The sequence below is a fragment of the Nyctereutes procyonoides genome, unplaced genomic scaffold (genome assembly GCF_905146905.1).
Source record: "Nyctereutes procyonoides isolate TBG_1078 unplaced genomic scaffold, NYPRO_anot_genome, whole genome shotgun sequence".
Taxonomy (NCBI): Eukaryota; Metazoa; Chordata; class Mammalia; order Carnivora; family Canidae; genus Nyctereutes; species Nyctereutes procyonoides.
The window spans coordinates 14,662,858-14,683,262 of record NW_026575025.1 but is presented as its reverse complement, the minus strand read 5'-3'; the positions used below and the strand labels follow the sequence as shown (position 1 = coordinate 14,683,262).

General features: G+C 47.5%; 1 protein-coding gene across 1 annotated transcript in view; it reads left to right on the top strand.

The window, feature by feature from the left end:
* The first annotated feature begins 8,605 nt into the window (after nt 1-8,605).
* Nucleotides 8,606-20,405, top strand: part of CD6 (CD6 molecule) — a 39,761-nt gene continuing 27,961 nt past the window's right edge. Inside the window, exon 1 of the mRNA XM_055315164.1 lies at nt 8,606-8,666. Coding sequence (XP_055171139.1) covers nt 8,606-8,666 — 61 coding nt within the window. The remainder of the gene's footprint in view (nt 8,667-20,405) is intronic.

The following is a 20,405-nucleotide window of genomic DNA, read 5'->3' as shown; positions in this document are numbered from 1 at the left end:
CTAGTTTCCCAAGTTCAGGTTAGCCCTTAGAGGCACCTGCAGGGACTCATGTCATAAATGCCTGCTTTACTTGCCTATTTATCCCATTAGACTAGAGACTTTCTGAGGACGGGGTTGTGTCTTCATCTCTGTTCCAGGCACATAGGAGGATGAACTCCAGGGCTGGACAACTGAGCAAAGGCCTTGTCTTGACTTCTCAAGAGCTCTGTGATCTTCATTAAGTTACTTAACCTCATTGGTACTTTATCTGAATAGTAGAGAATGAAAAATACTTACCCTGTATGCTTTTTTTGTATCAAAACAAGATAACCCAGCCTGGTGGTTGGCATATGTAAGAGCTCAGGAAACGTCTGCACCTTAAGTAAGTAACAAATAAATAAAACAAATGTTGATATTGCTTACTGTGCGTTGGAGGCTGTGCAAGTGGCTGAGGATACAGCAATAAGCAAAATGGACACAAATCTGGGCCCTCGTGGAGGTGACGTTCCAGGACTTGGGCAACAGTTGAGCAAAAGAAGAGAAGGGAATAAAACAGAACAGACGAGAACACGGCACATTTATTGTCACATATGATAAAGGCTAAAATGAAAAACCAAGTTGAAATGAGATATGGAGATGACAGTGAAGGCTTTTTAGATAGAGTATGATATAATCATAATTTACTATAAATCAGAGTTTCTCAACCTTGGCACTATTGACGCTTCAGACCAGATGCTTCTTTGTTGCGAGGGCTGTCCTGTGCATCATAGGGTAGCTAGCAGCATCCCTGGCCTCTGTTCACAAGATACTAGCTGTACTCCTTCCCCTATGTTGTAACAATCAAAATGTCATCAGACATTACCAAATATCCCCTGCAGGCAGAAAACCACTGTTAGACAAATGTTTGCTGGGGAAGGGTATAGTGGGCTGCATAGTAACCCCCAAAAAGATACATCCATATCCTAATCCCTGGAACCTATGATTGTTACCTGATATGATAAGAGATGCCATTAAATTAAGGGTCATGAGAGGAGGTGCTTATCCTGGATTATCCTGGTGGGCCCTTAATGCCATAGACAAGTGTTCTCATAAGAGCAAGGCAGAGGGCAAGGACACAGAGCCACATAGAAGGGAAGACAGAAGTGGAGAGCAGATGATGTGGCTGCAAATGAAGGAGTGCCAAGGAACTGGGGTCTCCATGAGACATGAGGGTAGGGGTAAAGGACAGGCTTTGTGAGGGCCTCTGCAGGAAGTGTGTCCCTCCTCACATCTTGATGTCAGACTTCTGGCCTTGTGAATTGTGGGAGAATACATTTCTGTCATCTGTCACCAGATTTGTTAACAGCAGCCACAGGAAACTAATCGGGAAGATCTTACCTCATCAGTGAGCGTGTTTCAACATCAAATGTTCTAATGCAAGATTCAAATTGCCACAGGAGAATTTATGAAAGTGGTCACTGATGTCAGATGATTGTGATTTCTCTGCACTTTTCACCCAAAGCTGAAAAGTTAGTTAAAAACTTTGGCCAGTGGACTCCAGACACCAAAAGATGTCCACAGGACAGTGGATAGATCTAAATGTCAGGCCCTCTCCATGGCACACTCGGCCACACGTGGAAAGGGCCAAAATGACATGGCTCAGTCGTAGTAGGACAAAACAAACAAACAAACAAACAAACAAAAACAACAACAAGAAACCTTGGGGATTTTATTAACAGATTCGGGATGAGTCAACATTGTTTGGGTCACCTGAGGCCACAATAGAACAGTGGTTGTCAAGGTGATGGGATTATACTGATTTGTTTTCTTTTCCTAAATTCCCAGAGTTGCTCTAATGTGGTTCTAAGGCACTGTTACACAAAGATCAAATTTGGTATTGAGGGTATCCTTCTGCTCAACTTCAGGCTGATTTTAATAGACTATTGGGTCCAGCGGGTAGCAATCAGAGGGGAGGAAAGGCCTTGAAATCCTGCCCATGGGAGAGAAGAGACAACTGGGCAGCACATCCCTATTGCCAAATGTCCACAGGGCGGCCCCCCTGAAGAGGGCTTTATTTGTTTGTTTGTTTGCTTTTTAAGATTGATTTATTTACGAGAGAGAGAGAGAGAGAGAGAGAGAGAGAGAGAGAGAGAGAGCAGAGGGGTGGGGCAGAGGGAGAGAGAGAGACTCAAGAAGACTCTGCACTAAGTGTGGAGCCTGATGTGGGGGCTCAATCCCAAAACCCTGAGACCAGGACCTGAGCCAACACCAGGAGACAGACACTCAACTGACTGTACCACCCAGGCTCCCCTTGAAGAAGGATTATATGGCTCAGGCAATGCTTCAGAGAAGAGCTAGGATTTCCGGGTGTTCGAGGTTTCAGCTCTTGAGACCCTCAGCCCTTCCCTGTGAACCAGGGGTTTTCAAAGGCCCATGGGTGCCCTGTGGGTCTCCAAGACCATTTCTGTGATCTAGGAGGTCAAAACTATTTTCATACTAAATGAAGACATCATGTGCCTTTTTACTGACATAGTTTGCTGGTACAAAAGCCATAATGAGTAAATCTGCAGGGACATGAAATTGTCCTAGAAGCCACAGCATTCTTCCACCCTCTGCTCAGAGTATAAGCAGGGAAGAAAATGTGAGTTTTACCTAAGAATGTTCTCAATGAAACAGTTAAAATCATTAACATTATTAGATCACAATTAGATGCACAATTTTTTAGTATTCTTTTTTTTTTAAGTTTTATTAATGAGAGACAGAGAGAGAGAGAGAGAGAGAGAGAGGCAGAGACACAGGCAGAGGGAGAAGCAGGCTCCATGCAGGGAGCCCGACATGGGACTCAATCCCGGATTTCCAGGATCAGGCCCTGGGCTGAAGGCAGTGCTAAACCGCTGAGCCACCCAGGCTGCCCAATTTTTTTAGTATTCTTTAAAAAAAATTGTTTTTAAAGATTTTATTTATTTATTTGACAGAGAGAGAAAGAGAGAGAGCACGAGCAGGGTAAGGGGCAGGTAGAGGGAGAAGCAGACTCCTCGCCAAGCAGGAAGACTGATGTGAGGCTTGATCCCGTGACCCTAAGATCATGACCTGAGCGGAAGCCAGACGCCCAACCAAACAAGCCACGCAGGCACCCCTAATTTTTTAGTATTCTGTGTATGTGATAGGATGAAAATAGCATAGCACTCTTTCGCTGAGTCCCACCACGCCACGGTCACCACCAGGCTGTGTCATTGGGATTTTTTTCATGGAACACCATCTTTACTTGAAAACTATGGTTATTCAGACTGGAGAATTTGGCAGAAAAAGTTTTGAAACCAAGCAAAGGAAACCTGTCGTTTCAAAGGAAACACATGACAGTATTTGCTGCCAGTGATGAAATTGGAGCTTTTAAGTGAAAATTTTAATTTTAGAAAGACTCTTATCTGCCACCATGCTCTTGACAGCTTCCAAGGACTTAAGGTTTCCTGATGATATCATAGATGATATTAGTGAATGTGATTTTTTGATACTATATAATGAAATATATCAACATTTGGGAGATCTGCATAATTTTTGTGAGCCAGTATGTTCCAGAATGACTGATATATGTTAATACAGAACCATGCATGGATAAAAGATCTATTCAAAGTGCAAGATAGGCCAGTGGATTTTAATTTAACAGTTAATTAAAGTTAATTGATAAAATTTCAGATCTCACACTGCAGCTGACCTTTAGAAAACATCACTTGTCAAATATTGTTGCAGTATCAGAGAAGAATATCTAAAATTATCTAAAAAAGGTAAAAAAAAAATCTCCTCCTTTTTCCAATTGGTTATTATGAGGACAGATTTTTGTTCATAGCCTTTGACCAAAACAACACATCTCAACAGATTAAATGAAGCTGATAAGAGAACCCAAGTGTCTTCTATAAAGTCAGACATTAAAGAGATTTGAAAACATGTAAAACCATGCTACTTTTCCCAATAATCTTTTGGTTAGGAATATATACTAACTTTTCATCAAAAATGTTATTTACAATGACATATTATAAATTCACTGTTGTTATTTTTAAATGAATTAAATAAATGTTTAAAATGTGTCAATTTTGGGCAGCCAAGGTGGCTCCACGGTTTAGCACTGCCATGTCCCGAGTTGGGTTCCCTTGGCATGGAGCCTGCTTCTCCCTCTGTCTGTGTCTCTGCCTCTCTCTCTCTCTCTCTCTCTCTCTCTATCATGAATAAATAAATACAATCTTAAAAAAAATAAAATGTGTCAACTTAATTTCTAATATGGTAAGTATCAATAGGTACAGCCCATGTAAACAAAAGTTCTTTGGGTCTTGATAATTTTTAAGAATATAAAGGAGGCTTGAGACCAACAAGGTTGAGAACTGCTGCTCTCTGTGTGCTAAAAGGAGGGACACACACCCCACAAAGATTTAGGTGGCTGCCATGTTGGAGAAGATTTTAGGTATCCAAAGGTCTAGAGCATGCCAGGATACTGCCTCTATGGCAAAGAGCAAGACTTTGAACCTTGCATCCCCTCCTACCAAGAACAGGGCACAGTACACAGTAGATTTGTTTAGAATTTGGAGCATAGACTATCCTTAGCAATTCTGTTCTGACCCATTTTTCATGTGACTTGAGGGGCTGCCAGTTCTGAGTGGAGCCCAGAGCAAGAGAAGGCTCTATGGCAGTTCTAGGCATGATGCAGACCGCTGTGCTAACCTGATCATAAGACCTGCAAAGTCCAATCATGCCAAAGATGCCAAGATGAATAAGGATGCTATGTGGGGGGTGCCTGGGGGAGGCTCAATTAGTTAAACCTTTGCCTTTGGCTCTGTCCTAATCTCAGGGTATTGGAATTGAGCCCCGCATCAGGCTTCCTGCTCAGTGGGAAGCCTGCTTCTCCGTCTCCCTCTGCCCCTCCTCCTGTTCATACTCTCTCTCTCTCAAATGAATAAATAAAAAATCTTTAAAAAAAAATGAGGATGCTGTGTGGAGTATCTGGAAGGCTCTAAAGGGGGAAAAGCAAAGCCCTGGAGTAAATCTATGACTCCTATAGCAAAGAACCACTTGTCATTTGAAAACCATCTCCTGCTGGCTACATGGAGACTTGTGCCTGATGATGGGTCACCAAAGACTGGGTGATCTAAGAGCTAGTCATAAGCTGGGTATTACATACACCAGGTTGTAAGGGATTCACTGTACACAATAGCTTCAGGCCCAAACAGGTCCAGAAGGTGCAAAGAAATAAGAACAGGGGATGCCTGGGTGGCTCAGCAGTTTAGTGTCTGCCTTCAGCCCAGAGTATGATCCCGCAGTCCCGGGATCAAGTCCCACATTGGGCTCCCTGCATAAAGTCTGCTTCTCCCTCCGCCTGTGTCTCTGCCTCTCTCTCAGTCTGTGTCTCTCATGGAGAAAGAAAAGAAAGAAAGAAGAAAGAAAGAAAGAAAGAAAGAAAGAAAGAAAGAAAGAAAGAAAGAAAGAAAGAAAGAAAGAAAGAAACAGATGACCCTGACCTCTGTTGTGTTCATGTTTCTCTCTAAACTCGTTCATACCTCTGGCTTCCATGGAGCTGCCATTGACGGAGGAGGAAAACTCAAGTCTGGTTTCCATCAACAAGGGCATAGGCAGTTACTAACTAGAAATAGAAGCCCTCCTGTGGGGGCAGAGATGTGAAAGTACCTCTGGTCATCTGCTGTTACAAAAATTTTTTTTATTTTCCTTATGACGAGAACATCCAAGATCCACCCTCCTGGCAACCTTCAAATCTGCACCACAATACCACTGACTGTTGTGGTCACCCTGTTGTGCACCACATCCATATCACCTGCACATTTCACAACTGGAGTCTATACTTCTCAAGCCCCTTCATTCATTGTGCCCATCCACCCTCAGCTGCCCTCCCCACCCCCAGCAACCACTACTCTGTTCTCCAGATCCATGAGTTTGGTTTGGTTTGGTTTTTAGATTCCACATCTAAGTATCTGTCTTTCTGTGTCTGACTTCTTTCACTTAGCTTAACACCCTCTAGGTCCATCCATGTTGTTGCAAATGGCAAGCTTGAACAGGCCGATAACCAGGGAGGAAATTGAAGCAGTCATCAGAAACCTCCCAGAACACAAAAGGGCCAGATGGCTTCCCTTCAGAGAGAATTTTTGCATTTGTTTCTGCCAAGTGCCCCAGGAACTACTATCTGCTTTAAATCCTCCTGCTCTTTGTTTATTTGTTTGTGGTGGTGTTTCTGCCTCACAGGTCCTGTGAATTCCCTCTCAGCCCCAGTTGCCGGTGGCCTTGAGGTTAGGAGCATTCAGGTTTGGCATTTCTTTTTTTTCCACTCAGAGTCAATGCTGAGCCAAGCACATTCTCTGTCAGAGCCCTTGGAGAGGTTTTTCTTCCCTAGTTCATTCACTGTGAGTCTTGTTTTTCATTGTTTTGCTTTAGGGGGTAGGTTTCTGATTTTGCTTTGCTCAGGCGCTAGGTTTTGTCCCATTAAACTGAACTTTTTGGCCACCTGGGATCAGCAGGTACCTCAGGGGAACGTTTGCTTCTGCTCTCAATGATCTCTCTCTCTGTCTCTTTTTTTTATTTGAGAGAGAGAGAGAGAGTGAGAGCGAGAGAGAGAGAGACAGCACAAGTAGGGTGGAGGGGTAGAGGGAGAAGCAGACTCCCTGTTGAGCAGGAGCTCGACATGGGGCTCCATCCCAGGACCCCAGGATCACAACCGGAGCAGAAGGCAGACGCTCAGCCCCTGAGCCACCCAGATGCTCCTCAGCTTTGCATTTCTAAAGATATTTATAAATGTTTTTATCCCCCTACCCCTTTTTTGGTGTTTTGTATCAGGAGAACTTTCAGCATCTGCTGCTTACCATATTGTCAGAAATAGAAGTCTAGCCATCCCCTCCAGCCCATTCAGATGTGTTTCTCTCAGGATGTTGCCCAGCAGTAGGACACCTCTCCTGGGTCCATCGTACCCTGGCCTGTGCTTTGGTCACCTGAGTTTGTGAACTCCATGCTCCTTGAGGGCAGGGATATGGTTTCCCATCTTTATCTTCCACCTAGCCCATTCCAGAGTTTCCCACACCAAAGTCTCCCTAAGTGTCAGTTGAATGGAAGTGAACCCAGGGGATGAAGGCCCCCTATTCACCGCCTGTGCTACCAGGGGCCTTCCACCAGGGGGCAGCCACAGTCCGGTCCAGCTCACAGGTCTAGGCAGGGTTCATGGAGGAGGGGGCCTGGCTCTCTGTGGCTCCCAAACCTGCAACCGATGCCCCCTTGGATGGGGACCCAGTGGAGAAGTCCTCTCCATTCCACAGATGGGGGAATGAAGGCAAACAGAGAGAAAGGAAGCATCAGGCAGGAGATAAGGTCACACGACAAAGGGCCAGGATGGAGCCAGTTTCCTCTGGACTCCATTTCTCCAAGGATTCTGCTTAAACCACCAAAGAACGTTCTCTGCTCCTTCAGTCACTCAACAGCATTTATTCTGCAACTACCTTGTGCCACACAGGGAGTGCAGCGGTGAATGAAACACACCAGGTCCCTGGGGCTCCTGGGGGCTCAGTCGGGTGAGCATCCAACTCTTGGTTTTAGCTCAGGTCATGATCTTGGGGTCATGAGATTGAGCCCTAACTCAGGCTCCACACTTGGTGCAGAGTCTGCTGGGGATTCTCTCTCCCCCTCCCTTTGCCCTTTCCCTGACTCAAGCTCTCCCTCTCTCTCTAAAATAAATAAATCAAATCTTAAAAAAAAACCCACTCTAAATCCCTGTCCCCTTCCCACAGCATCCACTGCAGACAAGCTGAACAACTCAGAGTTTCCCAAGCAGCCCTGGCCCTTGGGACTGGGAATAGCCCTCTTGCTGTTCCTGCTGACCCTTCCGGAGGCCTTCCCCCTCTCTGCCTGTTGAAACCCTGCTTGTCCTTCCTGGGCCAGATCCCATGCCTCTCTCTCCCTGAGGAATAGACACCCAGCCCAGTGCCCACAGGTGGGGGGCAGGTACTGGAGCCACCTGCACCATCGCAGAGGACACCTCCACCCTGTAAGGAGATGGGGTGCACACCATGTCTCAGACCCTTCTTCACTTGAATCTCTGAGAGGAAACTGAAGCAAGTGCAAGACCACACCCTCCTTCTTCCCAGCCATAAACACACCCAAGGACAAAGTAAGTCTTGGGATTTTATCCCAGAAGATCTGGATTCTGTGGCCTGGGACAGGCTGTGGGTCAGGCATCCATTCTTCCCACATGTGTTGGTTGAACATCTACTATATATCAGGTCTCCAGAAAGAAAGCATGCCCTCACTTCCCTTTTCCTTAGGAGACACTTAGAGAAAGTGTGTGTGTGTGTGTGTTTCTGTGACTCCTGGGGTTCAACCAGGCTGGGTGGGCTCACAGCAGAGGCAGCCAGGCTCTCCCTCTCAGCCCCTATGATACCAGCCTGGCTTCCTGGAGACCAAAACCACAAGTAGAGCACAGAAACGTGAGAGACACTCACAGGCTGGGTTTGGTCGCATGCGTGCAAAGGAGCACTCTCTTGCAGAGAGAAGGTTATAAACGGGAGCAGCTAAGGTCCGAGCAGGTTCGAGGAACACACAGCAGCCACATCCACCTGCCGGCCCCAGGATGGTTCTTCCCTCTGGCAGGCACACGTAGCGGTCAGAGATGGCACCAGACATGTGGCTCTTCTCTGCGATTGTTGGATTGCTCACAGCAGCCCTCTCAGGTAAGGCCTCTTTCCCCACCTCCCACCACTCATGCTGGAGGTCCTGGCTCCTGGCCTCTTGATCCTCTTTCTGGTCATTTTCTCACTCATCTTTCTAGAGCCTTTTACCCAAGACTGTCCCAGGGAGGCCAGAGCTGGGACCTGGAGAGGGTCCAGGAACCCCCTTTTGAGGGGTCAGGGCTGTGCCCGGATGGTGCTAGAAGACTCCCAGGCATGAAAGGATGTGGGCAGCATGCCTGGTGTCCCCTGAGCCGCCTCCCAGGGTCTGAGGAGGGTGACTCCTCCTACCATAGGTTCAGGAACTCCCTCATCCCTATTTCTTGGCAACTCTCAGTAAGGAGTAGTTTGCCTTCCAGAAAGGTGAGACCACGGATGATTGTATTCTCAACCTCAAAACTGAGGCTCTGGACTCACCAGGCTTCTACCGCTCATGGTAGAACTGTCCAGAAACAGAACTTGGGGAAGGAACGGGAGATGAGGATAGCTGGTCTCTCTGGTGCAGCCCGTAAGGGTAGTTTATGGGACAAATGAATGGGAAAGCTCTTCCTCCCCCATCCTGAGCTCTCCCTGAGTGCCAAAGCACTTCGAAATCCAGGCTGGGGCATCAGGTAGCCAGAAAGTTTGGGGGCTAGCTATGCCCATCAGATGCTGTTGGCCTCTGCTGCATGTAGTGTCCTAACTGGCAGAAACTGGGCAGGGGTCCATCATGCCTCTGTTGGGACCTCATGTTTCGGGGGAGGAGGAGATGCATGGAAACAGAATTCTAGGCCAGGGAGTCTGAGCCCACCTGGCAGTAGGGATCCCAAGTGCTTTCACTTTGCTTTCAGAAGGAGACCTAGGGAGGCCCCATCAGGAGAGGCATCCAAGCCCACTAGGAGAACTGGGGAGTTATTTGGGGATGGGGGCAGCTCTTTTCTCCCTCTCTATGTAGAGGTACGTGTTCCTGACCTCACATTGGTTCAGGGAAAGCTGTTTAGCTCTGGGAGCGGGAAAGTGTGTGCCTTTGGCTCCGTGCGGGTAACTTGGCTTTTCTTGCTCTACCAGGAGCATCTGGAGATCAGCCACCTTCTGCCTCTGAGCTAAGACAGATGGTCAGAGAAGGAAGTCCCTCCTTCCCCATTTCTATCACGCCACCCTCCGTCCTTTCCCATGACACCCAACCACTGGCCTCGGCTCAGAATGAAGTCTGGGACCAGGAGGTTGGCTGGCCAACCCCAGGACCCCAAGGGATCTGGCTCTGAGTGGCTTCTGACAGCAAGTGGTCCTCAGGGCCCCAGCAAGAGCTCAGGAGGAGGGTGAGATGAAGGGGCTCCCGGAGCCAAGGTCCCTACACTCGAGTCCTTTTGCCCCCTCCCAACACCCCTCACCGGCCCACTCCACTCCACTCCCAGTACAGATATTTACTTAATGTTCCTAAAGCTGCATTTATACTCAATAGCCTCACTTGTTACTAATACAAGTTTAGTTTTGAAAGGAAACTTTATGTCACTATCATAAGGGGAAAACCGATATCATGTGTCATAAATAAAAGATGAAGGTACGCATAAAGATAAATGGGGATGGAAACCAATTTCAATTCCGTGCCAGCAAAAAGTTAAAAGAAATGCAAAAGCCCTTGAGCCTGAAGCCTACACTTGTGCTCTCTGTGGAAGGGGAGATGGAGATGGCGGGGGGGGGGGGGGGGGGCAGTGATAAAGACACCCCAGCCCCCAATTGGCATTTTCTTCTTGACTTTCCAGGAGGACTGATTGGACTTCGAGCAGGGAATAGTTTCCCTGCCATGAAATCTTTTTAAATTTGTTTATTTATTTATTCATTCATTCATTCATTCATTCATGAGAGAGGGCGAGGCAGAGGGAGAAGCAGGCTCCTTGCAGGGAGCCCCGTGAGGGCCTGGATCCCGGGACTCTAGGATCACGACCTGAGCCAAAGGCAGACCTCAATCACTGAGCCACCCAGGCATCCCCTGCCATGAGATATAGAAGCTGTAAATGCTGCTTCCTTAAAGCCTCCGTAGGCTCCCCAGTGGTGTGTGTCCTACTGCCGAGGGCTATGGCCTGGCAGGCGGGCATTGCAGGCAGAAGGAAACCGTGCGACAAAGCCCAAGAGTGGGTGGGAAAGGCTAGAGCTAGCCGAGGAGGGGACGCCGTTCCCCCTGGCCTACCCAAGCAGTTCTTCCCTCCCCCAGCAGAAGCCAAACCCCAGCACAACTGAGCCCGAGGCAGTGCCATAGACTCAGATCTACTTGTGAGGTTCTCCTTGGCAAAATCAGTGTGTGGGGCAGATCAGGTTGGGAAGAGGAAGTTAAGATGTCCAAGGAGAGAAAGAAAAACAACAAACACGGAATTAGGGGAGCTCGGAGAATGAGGCCCGGGAGGGAGATCTAGGGCCTTCACTCGGAGAGAAGTCCTGGCAGGGGTATCAGGCTATGCTCTGGGACCACAGGCGGGTGGAGGTTGGCCCCCTGAGGCCCTGGCAGGCCTGGCCATGGCTCTTCGGGGTTCGGCAGGTCTCCCCTAACCTGCTCTCCTTTGCAGTCCCAGCGCCAGGCTCCATCCTGGGCCTCAGGCAGCTATTCCTCTGGGCTCTTCTCTCCTTGGGCCTGGGTGTGTGCTGTTGAATGAGCACTTTCTAATTCTGCTTGTGCTCCCTGGAGGCCTGGGTCCAGGACCAGTTTGTCCACCTACCCTCCAGTTTTGTGCCTCAGTTTCCTAATCAGCCAACTGGGGAGAAAGAGGCAGAGAGAATGAATTTGAAGCCCAATTGGGGAGGATTGGGTGGGGTCAGGAGATTGGGGTATTGCTTGGGCTCAGCCTCTAACTCACCATGCATTCTCCTCTGATCTGGTTTTGCGCCAGTGAAATGGGGTGCTTTGGGCAGAAAATCCCTAAAGCCTCAGTCAGCTCTGACATTCTGTGTGTGAAGTAGTAACAAATAACCAGGCCTTTCCGCCAAGGGCTGTGCTGAGGTTGGTGACCTCTATTCTATCTGGACCAAGGTCAGGGAGGGCCTTGGGGGCTGCCCTCGTCATGTACTCAAAAGGCCATTTGTGACTACTTAAAAAAAATTTGTCTTAAAAAGAAATTCTTAAAAATCTGATTTTTTTCCTTCACTAGTAAATTCAGTATCCCAAATTCATTTTATTTATAAATCCAGTAATTTTTAACAGTGACTTTCAGGAAGCCTTTGGTGAATATTTCATCAAATCAGGTCAAATGGAATAAGCTTCCTTAAATAATAAATACCACTCACGAATGCAGCTAATTAAGTGCCCTTAGATCTGTGATGTCCCATACAGCATTCACCAGAATATGCATTTGAAACATGGTAATCTGAGTGGAGAAGTGTTGGAAAGGTAACATCTAGAACAGATCTTGCAGATGTGTTCAAAAAAAGAACATAAGGTATCTCATTAATAACCCGTTCATGAATTATGTGTTGAAATGATATTTTGCATAGGTTGAGTTAAATGCATTTTATAATTACAATTAAGTTTATCTATTCTTTTTTAACTTGTAAAATATGTGGCCAGTAGAAAATTGTAAATGATATATGTGCCTTGCTTTATGTTTCTATCGGATAGCGCTGCCTTAGATCATCTAAGCAGCATCTACAAATTTAATGAATTGATTCTCTTATAATTGCTTCAAATACCAATAAGAAACAAACCATTTCAGGGGATTTCAGAGGATACTTTCCGATCTAAAAACTGACTTTTAAAGTGAATATTAAGTTCTCTTAAATATTCTAATAGAGTTTACAGACACTGCCACATTCTCTTAAATTTTTGACTTAAAATTTTAACTGAAGTCAATTACTCGGTCACACACATTAGAAATACTAACACCCAAGTGTTGTTAAACCACAAATATGGGACTTCATGCACCAACACACAGCAACTGATCCAGCTGACACTTAGCATAGATGTAGAATTACTATGGGTTTTCATGTACTGCCGCCATCTTTATTTTTAAAATTCTAATCTGTCTGGGCTTCAAAGCCACTTACCGAGGAGGAAAGGATTGTCCCATAGCAGGTAACTTGGATTATCCCCAGCAGATGGGAGTGTCTCTGTCTTAATGGACTGAAATGAGGTCAGCTTTTTTAATGTTCTGCTGAAATGTAAGATGTGACTCTCCTGTGCTGCTGATGGGTGTGCAGTGTGCTCTTCAGTAGCCTCTGCCCTCTGCTTGGGCTGGTCCCTCAACCCACGACCTCTGGACCCAGTTTTATGAACCTGATTCTCAGTGTCTGCCCCAGAACCCAGAGGGCTTCACCACTTGATTGGATCAAATGAAACAAATGTTAGCAATTCTCTTCTCTCCCTTCACTTCTTTCTCTGCTGGCAAGACTGCAACTGACAGACGGATAAATAATATATGACCGGCATTCGTGTATTTCTCCAGGCTTAGTCTGGCTCTCTGGTCACTGGTCAATGGCTGGTGGGGGCATTCACTTGGCATTCACCGCAGTGGTGATGTGGGACGAGGAAGCTCTTAGGGTAATGTGAGTTATTACAGATGGATCTAGAAGGAGTAAGAAACCCTGTCCACACGCACTCATTCGGTCTGTGTTTATCAAGGCCCACTCTGAGTCAGCCTCCCTGTCTGAAAAGAAAGCTCAGGAATTAAAGTGTTAAAGCTGTTGGATTCCAAGGCTGAAGAACCAACCGTATTCCTGGGGACACGGAGGGCTTAAGCAGGTGGCCCCAACTGAGGCTTTGGACCAGGCCAGCTCAACAACCATGAAACCACCAATTGCCACCCGTGCGGATGCTCAGCCCTGCACTGAGCAGACCCTGGTGGGACTGGCATCCCCAAGCCCATCTCCAGTCTACTCACTGTGTCCTCCAACCCTCCCTCCCACCCTCAGCACTGCCTCCTATCCCCCCACGCCCAGGCCCACCCCGCCCCAGGGCCAGGGTGACCAGAGTTAGAGCAGCACTTCCTGGGGGCCCTGGTTCCTGCCCCTTCCCAGTGTTTGCGAAAGCTGCCATCTATTTGACAATTCACTTAATACTCTTAATTGATGTTTTAAAGTGTAAATACATTCATTTTTAGAAGAAACTTTATGCTGCTCCCTTAAAGAAAAAGCCGATGTAAATCACTTTCATGGTGAAAATAAACATCATGGAAACAAAACAATGTCATGAGATTCAGATGTGTTACTGCTTTTCCTTTGCTCAGACGGGAGGGTTTCTAGATGTCAGGCATTAAGGACGAGTGCCCTGGGAGACTTTCTCCTCCAAGTAATCAGAAAAGCTGAAAGAGAACTATAGGGCACTAATTCCTTCATACAGCTAATGTAAACCATGTCAGTGACCTCCTAAATCATTTTTCAAACCTTGGGTACATGCCTCACACTTTGGAAGCATTGATCCAGAGAAATGACAATGGGGATAGATGATCTGTTCCTCTCACTAGACACAGCCGGGGGGAGCCTTCTGGTCACCTTCTCAGGGGCACAGGGACCCCATATCAGGCTGTCTCCAGGCCCCCTGGGCAGCCCCCTGGATTTCTGCTGAGCCTTGAAGTCACGATGGTGCCCAGATTCACATCTCCCAATAGTTCTTGGAATCGAGTCCCTGCAGCATGGAAGGAGGAGCCCAGAGGAAGGATGAGGTGGCGGTAGATTCTTAGAACTCACTCTGGCTCTTGATTGCTAAGTAATCTTGGACAGGCTCATTCTTTTCTCTGGCCCTAGTTCCTTTGCTGGAAAAATGGGCAAAATGAACATGAAAGACCCAGCCAAAAAATCCTTGTAGTCTATGTTGGTGCCTCAAGGCTTTATCGTTTGTGGAGCAGGGCAGGAGAGATGCAGCTATTAGAAACCAGCCCATGGGTGGACACAACATGGTAACCCCAGCTGGCATCTGCCATGTGGGGTGATAGACCCTGGCCGCAGGCAGAATTGGGTTCTCAGCCCCGGCTATGTGACCTAGGTCATTGCTTAGCTTCCGTGTGCCTGATGCTGCAAATAAAAACACCCACTTTAGGGTGCCTGGGGGGCTCAGTCAGCTAAAAGTCTGCCTTTGGCTCAGGTCATGATCTCAGGGTCCTGGGGTGGAACCCTGTGTGAGGCTACCATTCTCAGCAAAGAGTCTGCTTCTCCCTCTCCCTGTACCCCTTCCCTTGCTTGTGCATGTTCTCTCTCTCAAATAAATAAAATCTTAAAAAAAAAAAAAAACCAAACCCACCTCACCATGGTATGAAAGTTAATTTAGATAATGCATCGGAAAATGCCTGAATATAACAGTGCTTTAAAATGTTAACTTATAAATGTTACATAGCAAGGAAAAGGGTTTTGTATATGTGAATACAGGATTTAGTGGTTAACACGCAGTTTGCACGAACAAGCTCGTTTACCCACATGACAACCCCAAGTGTATAGATGAGGAAAGCAGAGGCTATGAAGCCTGAGAGACTGGTCTGAAGTCTGTAAGTAGGAAGTGTCAGGACTTCAGCTTAGGTGTCCCAACTAGCAGCTCTCACTCTTTCCCAGGGAAGAGTGGCCTGGCTTGTCTTCGGCTGTCTGCCCTCAGGGTTCCATCCAAATTTGAGGCATCTACCCCAGCTACTTGCAGCTGGAGGGGTCTCTGAGGGCCTGGGGTCCCCTGGAAGGCTTCTCATGGACATATGGGGCCAAATGGGGCTGCTCTCACCAAGGCCCAGCCCTCGTGGGGTCTGCTGTGCACTTACCTACCTAGGCCAGAAATGGGTGAGGGTAAAGCCGAAGAGATGCCATGAATCTAGGGAAAGCTTGCCTGGCAGAAAGCTCCATCTACGATCATTTATTGAGCACCTGCTGTGTGCCAGGCCCTGTACAACAGTGAGATGTGAAATATGAAGGTTTGCCCTTGGACACTTGACGTGTTGTAGGGAAAATAGTAAAACACACAAAGGTCAGCCTGGGATAGTTGTGACAACAGGTGCAATCCAATGACAGCCATAATCACCATGCACTGGAGGGGACAAACTGTTCTGACAGCAGCTAAGCTGATCCTGTCTTGACCTTACATTGGGGCAATCGTCCCATTTTACAGGTGGTCAATTAAGGCAGAAAGTTATGAATTTTGTTCCAGGCTAATGCGGAGTTTAAACCCATGTCTGTAGGGCTCCCAAACCCACATTCTCCATCACAGGGCTACGCTGCCTTCAGGAGCTAGAAGTCTGAGGAGGGAGCTCTTGGGCCTCCCAGAGACACAGGGCGGCCTCCCAGACAGGCGTGCACGAATATCTCAGGGGCTAGACATACAGAGAAGGAGGGTGCCACGACATTTGTAAAAATGAGTGCGTGAAAAACTGCTGAGGTCTGAGTAAAATGTCTATCAGTTAGTTGTGTTGCGCTAATATCAACCTCCTGGTTTTGGTGACTTACTCTAGTTAGTTATACAAAATGTCACTATGGCGGGGAAGCTGGGTGATAGGTAGGTGGGACTTCTCTGCGCTGTTTTGCAACTTCTTGTGAGTCTGTAGTTTCAAGATAAAAAGTTAAAGGGGGGAAAAGCATTCCAGGCAGGACTGATTTGAGCAGAAGCCTGGAGGTCAGAGAGGCAAAGGTGAAAGCCCAGAGGGGCTGGCTACAGGAAGGGGTGGCCCTCCGCCCTGCCTGTTTTCTTCCTTCTGACTCCTCTGCTGCTGTGCGAGGAGCATTCGACGAGCTAATACTCATGAAAATGCCAAGCTCAGTGACCGGCACACAGAAAGTACGCACATAAACCATGTATCTCAAGAGGTGAGCTGCACAATCACAGAGGTTATGGCCGCCCAGACAGCACTTTGCAAATTCAGAAATCTATCTCCTCATTGCAGCCGTATGAAATATGAGTTATTGCCTCCATTTTGCTGATGAGGCTGCTGAGGCTCAGAGAGGTAAGATGACTTCCTAGATCACACAGCTAAGAGATGCACAGCTGACAGATCTTTAGCTTGGTCTGATGACTCCTAATCCATGTTCTTTCCTAGCCCTGGGAAATGGGCAGGGCTTGGGCCACGGACCCCAGATATCTCAAGATATCTTCAGGAAAGGTCTCCCCATTCTCTGGAGACTTCTCATCTCACCCACTGTCAGCTGGGCTGTCATGGAACCTGGGTCAAAACAAAACAAAAAGCCTTGAAGCTACTCATGAGACAGAAGTCATGTCCTGGCTGTGTATCCACTTTGAGACTCAGTTTCCTCAGCTGTAAAGCAGGGTTGATAGCAACCTTCAGCACCCAGGTCTGGGATGAGGCTTCATGGGATGTTGCCTATGAAATACTTGGGGAGCTCTGCGGCTCCTTGGGGGTGTTGAAAGGTGGCCATGACTGCTGCTGGGCCTGGAGCCGCGGCAGGAGCTCACGGGGACAGGAGAGAGAGAACAGAGGGAAGCCCCAGTTTCCGCCCACCATTTTGTAGACACCTGTGGCCTGACTGCCTTCTGCCAGAAAATGGCAGCCAAGGGAATCTCCGGAAGGCCAGCCTGAGCAGGGAGGCAGCATGGGGGTGCTGAGGGAGAAGCCACGGGGGTCCCTTGGAAGACTCACAGGGACCCCATCATGGGCGAGTGATCCCCTTGCTTTCCCCTGGGCCCCCACCTGTATTACGGGGTGGTGGGGCCCATTAGAAGGGCCATCCTATAGTTGCCAGGCCTCCCCCAACCATTCCATCATGGCAGAGCTGACCTGGGCTCTCTGGGCTGTGCAGGCAGATAGATGCCCACAGAGTTGATGTATGGGGCTGGGGGCCTTGGGCTGTGTGAGGAGCTGGGAGTTTCTCAGCGTGTCTTGGGGATCTCACCTGAGCACCCCACTTCTAATTTGGAAGCCACCTGCTGAGTCCTGAGCTAGGGAAGTCACAGAAATGAAGTCACTGTGTCCTTATGGCTATGCACAAAGCCAAGCACAGCTTTGGCTTTTATAGAAGTACATTTGATGGAAGCTCAAACTGATTGATGCTCAGAGAGCTCCAGCCATGCAGCCAGTTGCTGTCAGAACTGAGACCAGAGTCACTTTCTAGTCACCGAGCCCTCCGTCCCCATCTGCCTCTTTCTAAATGGAGCTTAAAGGAAGGATTTGATCTATGTTTTAGGATAAATTTTGGTAGAGTGCTCACCTTGTCTGGGAGGACTGTGTGGGAGCTGGGCCGGGCCAGGGGCATGGTTTCCAAGAGGTGGGAAACCGTGCCCATCCCTCACTCTGCTCAGGAAGATTCAAAAGTGAATCTTTTCCTCCGTCCATCAGCTCAACTAAAGTAAAGGCACTCTCTACATGCATTAAACTCCTTGGAGAAATGTGCCTCCCTCTCCAGATAGGATTCTAGAAATATCATGACAGTATCAGGGCTAGAAGAAACCCCAGGGGGCTGCCAGTCAACTACTCCTGTTTGTGAGAGGACAAAACTCGAGGTGCAGAGTGGGGGGTGACATGCCCAAGGTCACAGGGCAGGGGTAGGCAGCCCAGTCTGCGGGGGGGGGGGGGTCCTGCGGTCTCTCAGCTGCGGGCTGTGGTCCACTGTGGTCTGAGGTGAGCACAGGTGACTGGGTCCTTAGATGTTAGCTTGGCAGGTGAGGAGCTGGCTTCCGGCACCCCCTCTGCCTACACACCTCAACGGCCATCCCTTCCTCGGTGTCTGTCTTCTTTTCCTCTCAGGTTTTTTCTTTTTCTCCCCAACATTTTATTTCAATGTAATTTCAGACTGGCTGAGAATTTGCAAGTTCCATATGCTCTTCACTCAGATTCCCCAGCTGTTAACATTTTACCACAGTTGCTTTACATTTTCTCAGCCTACCCTTTTTTTTTTTTTTTTTTTTTTTTGTCTATCTCTTACTTTGGTCCTGAATCATTTGAGAGTAGGTCTATAGACATAATGTTTCTTTCTCCTAAATACTCCAGTCTTTTTTTTTTTAAGGACATTCATCTAACCACAAAACATGTGTCAAAATTAGATAGCTGACATCAATACAACGTAGATGTTGTATTGATAACCCACAGACCTTTTTCAGATTTTGCCAGGTGTTCCAATAATGTCCTTTAAGACAAAAGAAAATTCTGGTTGGTGTACTATGCTTTCTTCTCATGTCTCTTTATTTTCCTTTAATCTAGAACATTTTCTCAGACTTTCTTTCTCTTTTATGACATTGATCTTTGGAAGAGTATAGTCCAGTTATTCTTTTTTTTTTTCCCTAAAGATTTCATTTATTTATTTATTTTGTATCTATTTATTTATTTATTTAAGAGAGAGAGAGAGCATCAGCAGGGGGAAAGGCAGAGGCAGAGGGAGAAGCAGGCTCCCTACTGAGCAGGGAGCCCAAAGTGGGGCTCGATCCCAAGACCCCCAGATCAGGGCCAGAGCCAAAGGCAGATGCTTAACCAACTGAGTCACCCAGGTGCCCCCATAGTCCAGTTATTCTGTGTAACGTCCCCGATCATGGTTGGTTCGATGATTCCTCATGATTAGTGGTGTGTCCTTGGTAAGAATAGCACAGAAGTGCTTGGTGTTCTCAATGTATCATATCAAGGGGTACATGGAGTCAGCTGGGCCCATCTTGGTGTTCAAATTTTGGTTGCTTGGCTAAGATGATGTCTGCTAGGTAAAGTGATTTTTTTCTCCTTTGTAACAAATATGTATCTTGTAGGCAGATTCTTTGAGAATATATAAACGTTTTCCTCCCCCCTCAAACCTTTACCTGCTTGTTGTAACATGATTAATGCTTCTGGCCTGAATTGGTTATTATCACCACCATTTCTCGATGGTGATGTTATAACTCCATCACTCTTTCTACAAGCTTAGTCGCTGACTTGGCTTTCTTTGCTGGTTCAGCGGTAGGAGCCAACTGGCTCAGAACTCATGAGGCCGAGCTGTGAGCACCTCAGGTGGAACCTCTGGCAGCTGCCAACTTGCCCGCCTCAGACGTTGGAACTCAGTCCAACTCTTCGCTGCTCCCAGGGCTACTTCTCTCCCCACTTGCAATTTCTGCCATTCATTTGTTGAGCTCTGCTACATGTTGGGCAGCGTTTTCGGCCACTGAGGATATGGGACAAATCCTCGAGCTTCTATTCTAGTGGGGAAAATAGAGAAATGAGCAAGCATGTTTTAAGACAGTGTCACATCAGAGAGGAAAATGTGAGGCAAGGGAAATAAAGCATAGCAAAGAAGACTGAGTAGGACAGGGTGCAGGTAAGGCCTTTGGAGGCATTTGAGCAGAGATGTGAATGATGAGATTAGTCTGGAATCCCAAGAGATCAAGAAATGGGGGAGAGGGATCTTTCAGGTGGAGAGGACACGGGCCTGATGGCCCTGGAGTGCGAGGATAGGTGAGGGACATGCTAGAGGAGATTGCCTCGGGAGAGGGAGAGTGGGGGATGAGGAGGTGGACAGGCTGCAGATGTCAGGGAACATTCATCACACAGGTGCTTGTAATGAGCCCACAGGAAATGGGAAATATTTGGAGAGTTTTAGTGATCAGATTTGCTTTTGTGTGTATACAATTATTTAACAACTCTTGTGATAAACTCCACATTTAAACCTAAGTTTATTTTTTAAAGATTTTATTCATTTATTTGAGAGAGAGAGAAAGAGAGAGAGAGAAAGAGAGAGAGAGAGAGAGAGAGAGAGCACAAGTAGGGGGAGGGGCAGAGAGAGAAGCAGGCTCCTCACAGTGCAGGGCGCTCGCTATGGGGCTCAAACCCAGGACCCCAGGATCATGACCTGAGCTGAAAGCAGCTGCTTAACCGACTGAGCCCCCCAGGCACTCTTAAGTTA